This window comes from Malus sylvestris, chromosome 9 (assembly GCF_916048215.2).
Source record: "Malus sylvestris chromosome 9, drMalSylv7.2, whole genome shotgun sequence".
NCBI lineage: Eukaryota > Viridiplantae > Streptophyta > Magnoliopsida > Rosales > Rosaceae > Malus > Malus sylvestris.
The window spans coordinates 25,783,521-25,792,775 of record NC_062268.1 but is presented as its reverse complement, the minus strand read 5'-3'; the positions used below and the strand labels follow the sequence as shown (position 1 = coordinate 25,792,775).

The 9,255-nt window shown below is 34.0% G+C and overlaps 1 protein-coding gene across 1 annotated transcript; it reads left to right on the top strand.

Annotated features, from left to right (window-relative positions):
• The first annotated feature begins 2,580 nt into the window (after positions 1–2,580).
• LOC126583119 (cinnamoyl-CoA reductase 1-like) lies at positions 2,581–8,560 on the top strand. The gene is made up of 5 exons (XM_050247416.1): positions 2,581–2,966; positions 3,232–3,386; positions 4,343–4,528; positions 5,371–5,723; positions 8,124–8,560. Exons 1-5 carry the CDS (start codon positions 2,828–2,830, stop codon positions 8,308–8,310), a joined length of 1,020 nt encoding a protein of 339 aa, XP_050103373.1. The 5' UTR covers positions 2,581–2,827; the 3' UTR covers positions 8,311–8,560.
• Positions 8,561–9,255: the final 695 nt, after the last annotated feature.

Sequence of the window (9,255 nt, the reverse complement as noted above, 5' to 3'; positions counted from 1 at the left end):
TTTTTTTCTTTTCTCTTTCCACTGCGCCTCTTTCTCTGTCTCTGTCTCTGCATGCCTGCTTTACAGCAAACACATCCATACCGTCCATACCGTCCATACTGCCCACCTTCAAATCATCAGCAATTCCATAAACGTTTATAAATCGATTATTGCATACGATTACTGTTAATGTTTTGAAGTAATTATTGTGAACTACGATTGGCTTGATCCCTACGTAGGCAGTTTAACAAGACGTTAGATTCATCCATACAATAAATGAGACTAAATAATTGAGATAATATCCTTGTTTGGGGAATTGAGCAATGTGAAGGAGATTGGTGGAAAATGTGAGATTAAACCTTATGTTTTAGTGGTTAAATGTTGATTATAAATCAATGTGTGAAGAATCATAACATTGAAGTGAAAAATAGTTAGTAATAATAGTTAATTAAGCTAGTATTTAGTTGGGCTTATTACCAATAATTATTTCTGAAGGTAATTAGTTCAGGAGTGGGGCAATACAGCTTATGCATTTTATGCCATTTGTATATATGTTATATGTTTGCAAATATCATGATATGGTCGAATTTCAGATTTACATCCTGGTATATTCACGTGTATGTTACTTGCACTTAATTAAGGGTGAACGCTTTGAAATGCAAAAGTGAATTCAAGACACCCCGGTAAGTTCAGGTGAGTTATGGTATTAGTTGAAATGATTGAGTTATGACATGACTACATTTATGTTTTAGGCAACTCCGATATTGTCGAACAGGTTGCATGTGAGTTGTATATGTCATATGAGATTGCTTTAGTTATACGAGATGTGTGATGAGATGTATTTAGAGCTTATAAACCTGCACCCCAGTGTTAGTGCTCCCTCCCGTGGCTAGGGTACAGTCCTTCACATGATGTTCACCTACCCCACCTTACGCTCACCTTGGATCCAAGGTAGGTGCACAATCCTGTCGTACAGATCACTATAGGTGGTTCCGACTCGTAGGTGACCCGCGATTATTCGCACAGTCTTCACGTGATCGTAGCACTTGAGCGTATTTATTTACACCCAGTCCTGTCGTACATACCACTTTAGGTAGTTCCGACTTGTGTGCAGGTATACTTATTGAGCTATGGATAGGTCGTACAGGTCACTAGCGGTGACTCCGACTTATGAGTTAGCATATATATATATATATATATATTTATGATGAGATATGTAATGAGATGCTAGTCTATATGTGATGAGATATGTAATGAGATGCTACCATATATGATGAGATATGTTATGAGCTAGCATATATGATGAGATGCTAGCATATATTTATGATGAGATCAGTGATGAGATGCTAGCATATATGTGATGGGATATATGATGAGATGCTAGCATATATGATGAGATATGTTACGAGCTAGCATATATTTATGATGAGATATGTGATGAGATGCTAGCATATATGCGATGAGATATGTAATGAGATGCTAGCATGTATGATGAGATATGTTACGAGCTAGCATATATGATGAGATGCTATCATATATTTATGATGAGATATGTGATGAGATGCTAGCATATATGTGATGAGATGTGTAATGAGATGCTAGCATGTATGATGAGATATGTTAGAAACTAGCATATCTGATGAGATGCTAGCATATATTTATGATGAGATGCTAGCATATATGTGATGATATATAATGAGATGCTAGTATATATATTTATGATGAGATATGTGATGAGATGCTAGCATATACGGGATGAAATATTGATTCAACTGTACATGATAGGTGGATCCGGCTAACATGTCATTTCCTATTGGTTTATTTCACTTGGATTACTCATTCATGTTAAGATTTTTGACGTAGCATAACCGTAAGACTATTATTTTGGTTATGGTTTTGATTTATATTCACGTTTGTTGTTTTCTGGGAAATTAAACAGGTATTACGGCGATGGGCTACTATCTTTGGTAGTTGGAATTGGTTTGAAGAGTTTTATTTCACTCACTCACATTTTTTGTTTTTGTATCCGTCCAGGTTCTAGCAGCAGAGTTCCATATTGACGAAGATTCGTGGCAGTTTTCAGCATAGATGTCTTTTATGATGGTATAATCATTATCTCACCTTACTGTACTATACCTATGCTCTGTATCGCTCGTGAAATGGGTTCAGATACCGCGCACTCATGTACTTAGGCACTTTTAGATTTTAATTTATTCACATTTTATATATTATCACACTTTATGGCTTCGTCACTTTCCAGGTGTCGGCCAGCACAGCTCGATTCGGAGTCCTAGCGGACATTCCGGGTCGGGGTGTGTATGATATATACACATTTCTTGCCACGTCAAATAGTACACCATGTGGTTAAAAAAATATGACCTCCTAGCGTTTTTCGTAACTGATGTAGTAAAAATATATGATTACATTCATACGCAAGTATCCAAAACCACTCATTTAAAAACCCCACTAAAAACACCAATTGAAACATCATTTTTCTACAAATTAAAGAAAAAAAAGTAAATGTATTGTGACTCATGTCACATTTTTCCTTCCGATCCGTTCCATTTGTAAGATAGTGCAATGGTTAAATGCCATACAGATATGTCTGTCTCTTCTCTCAAATCTTTCACCGGTGTTAGGTGAGTCTGGTGGGCTTTCTCCTCCTTATAAAACCCCACTTAGCCGCTATTCTTGTCTTGCGCCTCTTCTTTCTTCCATTACAAACACACTTTGAACTTTCCACTTCGTTTTTTTTTTCTTTTTTTTTTTCCTCTTCTTTGGCTCCCACCAAAAAAATAAAAAAAAGATCTATTTCGTATCTTGTCCGAAAACAAAGCTAATAACCAAGATGCCAGCCGATAGCTCATCAGTTTCCGACCACGGCCAAACTATTTGTGTCACCGGAGCTGGAGGCTTCATTGCTTCATGGATGGTGAAGCTATTGCTAGAAAGAGGCTACACTGTTAAAGGAACCTTGAGAAACCCGGGTAAATAATTATGTACAAATCATTAACACCTTTTAAGCCTTTGTTTCTCTATCTGTTTCCCCAAATCGAATATTAAATGCTTACACTCCTTTGACAGATAGTCGGACGTGTTTTTTCGTTACGTTGTTTACTTGAATTATGTTCGCATGCATAATTCTTATTTCAAACCATTCAATAGATTTGAGACATGTTCATTCATCATTCATTGTTTCTTGTATTTAAATAGTTTTTATTTTATGGTTTTTAATATGGGTTTTGGTTGTAGATGACCCCAAAAATGCTCATTTGAGGGAGCTTGAAGGAGCTACAGAGAGACTAAGTTTGTTTAAAGCTGATCTCCTTGATTATGAGAGCCTCAAAGAAGCCATTAACGGCTGTGATGGAGTTTTTCACACAGCATCACCTGTCACGGATGATCCAGTGAGTCTTCTTTTTCCCTTACTTTCTCTTTTGGTTTCTGTTTGGTTGCTGAGAAAACACTGGAAAATGTGCACGCTTTTTCTCTTTAATCTTTTACCATTTACCAACCCATACGCTCCTAATCTTCCCTAACAGATCACTTTGTGGATCCTTCAAACATAAGTATTAAGTGCGGTTCTTTGTCAAGACTCAAACGGCACCTGTCGATAGTGATGTTGTGGTAAGAATTTTTGGACAAGAAGTAAAAAATAAACTTGAAACCCAATCAAACGAGAGACTATAGTTCGTACCATTATCATAGTGTCTTTTAAGTCAATAACACTATATTATGTTAAAGAGATTTACACGTAACATAATGTATTCTTGTTTCAAGAATGACTATGTATTGATTTAATTGTCATGCTTCACTATACAATTTGTTAACATAAAAAAATAAAAAATAAAAAAAATCTGTTAATCGTATTCACTATGAGTCTTGATAGGTAGATCTCTTAACAGATACTTCCGAATAATACAAATTTTATTGAAATATGCATGTATGTGTATATTTATCTTAAAACATTCTCCTGTACTAAGACTCAATTTTCTTTTCTTCTTTTTAAGAAAAAGAAAATATAAGTCACCCTTTGAAATATGGATATACTAATGACTAGAGTTAGTTTGAATGTGCTTTTAAAATAACTGAAAACGCTTTTGGTAAAAATGTTTTCGAAACCAATCCTTAGTAAAAATGCAAGTAAATTTTGAAAAATTGAGCACTTAAAGTGCTTCCTGGAAGAAGTACATAATTGGTATTTCTTTCAGAAAGCACTTAAAGTGCTTTTAGAACTAAAAAATATTTTCTCTAAAAATGCTTTGAACCATTTTAGAAACACATCCAAACAAGAAAATAATAATAATTATGCAATCCAAAAAATAGTAGTAATTAGTTTGACTGACCTAATATGTATATACAGGAACAAATGGTGGAGCCGGCGGTGAACGGAACCAAGAATGTGATTCAAGCAGCGGCGGAAGCCAAGGTGAAACGGGTGGTCTTCACATCGTCAATTGGTGCGGTGTACATGGACCCCACCAGGGGTCCTGAAGTGGTGGTCGACGAGTCTTGTTGGAGTGATCTTGAATTTTGCAAGAACACCAAGGTCAGCACAATCATAATTGTATATAATTTCTTTTCTCATTAACACAAAAATCACTTATTTATATTAATCATATTCATCAATAAAGTACTAATTATTTCTTTTATCCATAGTACATGCTCAATGGTAGGCAATGATATTTGATGTACTCAAACAAACATGAGTTGTTTGTTTTGTCCAGGAAATTATTGGACCACATATGAAACTAATGTTTTATTTAATAAACGATATTATCTATACTAAGGGGGTGGAGAATTGGCCTAAGCCTCACAATAGGCTAGCAATAATGTAATTCAAATTCATCTTTGACAATAATCGAACCTAGGATATCTTACTTACAAGTGAAGAATACTATTAGAACGTAGTATTAAATGTCATATGAAACTAATTTTTTGATACAAGAGCTAAAGTTTAGCTAGGTTATATATATATATATATTTTTTTTTTTTGCCCACTAGGTTATATTTTCTTGAGTAAGAGAATATTAGATAGAACACAGCAGAATATGTTATTTGTTGTTGCTTTTCAAATTACTTTTGTAAAATATATAAATAATTTCTACAGGTCACCAAAAAATAAATGAAAATATACACATACATAGCGATCAAAAGTTGGAAAACAATCAACGAATAGTTAGAAATATTTTTGGTCAATTTGATGCATGAATATAGACTTGGTTGAACATGCAAAATGAACTAATCCTAAACCCATAACAGCCCAAAGTAACCTACTCTGTTGGCAAATATAAAACAGACAATTTGGAAAGAAAAATAAATAGAAAAACCCAACATAAAATATTACTTTGATAAATTAATAATGAATTAAAAATATTTATTAAATTGCAGAACTGGTACTGCTATGGGAAAGCAGTGGCAGAGCAGGCAGCATGGGAGGAGGCCAGAGAGAAAGGGGTGGACTTGGCGGTGGTGAACCCAGTGCTGGTGCTCGGACCACTTCTGCAACCAACTGTCAATGCCAGCATCATTCACATCCTCAAGTACCTGACTGGCTCGACCAAGACCTATGCCAATTCAGTTCAGGCCTATGTGCATGTTAGGGACGTCGCACTGGCTCACATTTTGGTCTATGAGACACCCTCTGCAGGAGGCAGATACCTTTGTGCTGAGAGTGTGCTCCACCGTGGCGACGTCGTGGAAATCCTGGCCAAATTCTTCCCGGAATACCCTATTCCCAACAAGTAAGTGCAACATCATTATCCTTAATTATCAATTTTTTTTACAAACCCTTTTACTACCAGTAATTTTTCTTGTTTTTATCATTGTTATTAATGTTATTATTAGGTTTGTTTTATTTATAACAATAAGATGTCTGCCTGGTTCTTGTGAAAATTAGATGTTAATTACAGTCCTTATTATGCATGCGTAAACGACTCTTAAGTCATTGATTTACTGTGGGACGGGTGGACGACAATGACTAGCAAACTAAGCACTTTTCTAATTAAGTTGATGGTGCTTCTTTATATACTCTATGATTTCGATTAACATTACGGATTGTTTATGGGCAGTAGCAAGGACATGATTCCTGTACTGACTAAGACCATGCAATTAACAGAAAAGAGAAATTGAACCTAACAGAACTACTTGTGAATTGTAGTGACGACGCCCATAAGCCATACCAGATCATAAATGTTTAGGCTTTACTTTCTTGAGTAATTTCTGAGCATGCTACAAATAGACATTCAACTTCACAATTTAGGGTTTTTATTTCCGCCAACACATAATGATATGAGTTTTACTTTACTTCTAATTATTTTTATTTTTATTTTTTTGCTGAGAAAATAAATTTAAAATCATAGGATTAGTTTATGATTTGATGCAAGACACATGGCCATCTTTGAAATTCGACTTTAAAGTTTCACTTGAACATATTATTATATAATAAAATTGAAAAAAAATATTCTTTTTAGGTTGTTATTACTGGCACACAAAATATCTCATTGTACTTCAAATTTTTATATTTAGATAGGAAAAAAATTACTCTTATAAGAGATGCATAATGAGATTTTAAAGTGCTAACAAAAATAATATTTTTTTTAAATATAGAACATTATTACATAATATTAGAAGACAAAAATTTTGGGAGCCCATTGAAATTTGAGATTGTGTGACTGTACTTTTTGCTTCCTCTCAACGCCCCCTCTAATAAGACAAGTGTAAGCTTTTGATTGCTCGAGTCATGTGGTGTGGGGCGGTAGTAGGTATACCAACATCGACATGTCTACACAAAGGACTGGACAAATTGAAAAATTGAGCCCCCAAAAGTTGAAACTGTGATCGATAAAAATACTTGGAGCTAATGAGTCATTACCTACTACAAGACTCCACCTCACCCCGACATTATCTTTAGTTTTTGTTTTCTTTTGCAACATGTCACTCTCTTTACCTAACAATTATCCATTTTTTAGGTCAGGGAAAAGTTAGGGAGAATAAGTAGGTGGATTGTCTGTCCTTCCATTTTTATACTTTTTTTATTTCTTTCTGTTTTATATGGTTACGGTTAAGTCACGTTAACATTTAATATTCCTATTACTTTTTGTTTTATTATTTTTATAAAAAAAATCAATATAAAATGTTAACATAGCTTAATTGTGACCACACAAACAGGAAGGGATGGGAAGAGTATGAAAATGGGAGGGCATACAATCCACCTCTGGAGAATAAATACGTAGACTTAATATTATAAACTAAATGATATGAAAATTAATAATTGGATTATTATTTGAATGTTAATTAATGTGATTATTTCTTAGTAGTGATACATCATTTAATTTGCAATTTAGTCTATAAATTTATTCTTCATAAATTACTCTTTAGGTGTGCATGCAACTTCATGGAATACGGAATTAGATCCTCTCTGGATCTCCTCACTAGGGATCCTGGGGATCATTTAATACCAACTGTTCATCAAAGATCATGCGGCCATAATTGAATGTTTTTTATATTTTCAAAAGTAAAGCAATTTGTGTGAAAAATATAAAAAAAAAAAAAATTGTAGCCGCACGATCTTTGATGAATGGTTGTTATTAATTGATCATTGGGATCCCCGGTGAGAGGATCTGGAAAGGATCTAATTCCATGGAAGACAACATTTAGTGCTCTCAATGATATTAGGAATATGGGTAGTGCATTTCACACATCATTTTTCACCTTTCAAACATTCTTGTTAAATTTTATCTATTATTTTTTTTCGATTTCTTCGATCCGATAGTTGAAAATTGAGAAGAGTGCATAAGAGGTAAAAATGAATATGTGGATACTACCACGCTAGAAATATAGATGCTAATATTCCAACATTATTACTAGGTCCCAGTTGAGGAAATGAAGTGGGTAAACAAAAATTCAGGAAATAATACTTAGTCTTGAAGACTAATTAATCTATATTTCAACATTGTTACTCATTGGTTTCCTTCTTTTATATATTTTGTGGAGTATATGTCTAAAGCAGTGATTATTGCCGTATTAAATTACTAGTTGATAGTCGCTCCCACCCGTGACATATATATTTGCATTTTTTGAGTTTATAACTTGGTCTTTTTTATTGTATGATTAAATTAATATGTCGCACATATACTTTGCAGGTGTAAAGATAATGGGAAACCCAGAGCAGAACCATACAAGTTCACAAACCAGAAGCTACGAGACTTAGGGTTGGAGTTCACGCCAGTCAAACAAGCCCTATATGAAACTGTCAAGAGCTTGCAGGAGAAGGGTCACCTTCCAGTCCATACAAAACAAGAACAAGATTCCATTAAAATTCAATCTTAACTTATACTTGTAGAATAAAAAATAAAAAAGAAGAATATATGAATATGTGCAGCCGTTAATCGTTTGTTTGTGTGAACACTTATCTTATTTTGGTGTCTGTATGAATGCTGCGATGGTATTGTAAAACCAATTTAATTATAGTACGTAGATGGTGGTACGGTTTTCAGGAAGGATGTTGTTTGCAGTCCCATTTCTCTGAAGACAAATGATATTTTTTTTTATGAAGACAATAAAACCTTAAGCAAACGAATCTTTATCTTTGGAAACGGTTAATTTTCTGACTTCCTTTCATAATTTCCCACTAATTATGGATTTGCATGGAGCTTAGCTTAACTGGATGACTCAATGGGGTGAAAAAAAATAGAAGGGAAAGATAAATACAAGTAACCTAGTGACCAAGGAGCAATTGGTTGGTGAAGCACCTGTGAAGTTGGAAGTTTAAGCTTATATATGATGTAGATTGTAGAGTAGCTTATTGATAAACTTTCACAAATATTAAATTGTAAAGCTGACCCTTTCAAAGCAAACTCCACTATATGAGGACAAACAAAACCCGCTATGTCATGCATGCCTATGCATATGTAAACTGGCTAGTTTTCATATCACCATGATATCATACAAATATTATATATAAAAATAATTTTATACTCTTTTTTAGTGATTTACACATTAATGTTGAATAATAATTTTTATTCCGTTGATTAGTATGTATGGTGTGTGAATATCACTATCTAATATGTAGTATGTATATTTGACCGTGTATATTGGCGTGTATATTGGCCGTATATGAAGGGTTGAGAAGAATTCAAAATGTTGCTGCCGCTCAACAAACATCCCACCATTATAAAAATTAGCTATTTTCTTCGAAGTTTCAACCATGTAATATGCACTACTTACTCATGTTCAATTATAACCGCCACCAGCTGTATTTTATAAGCAATTTTC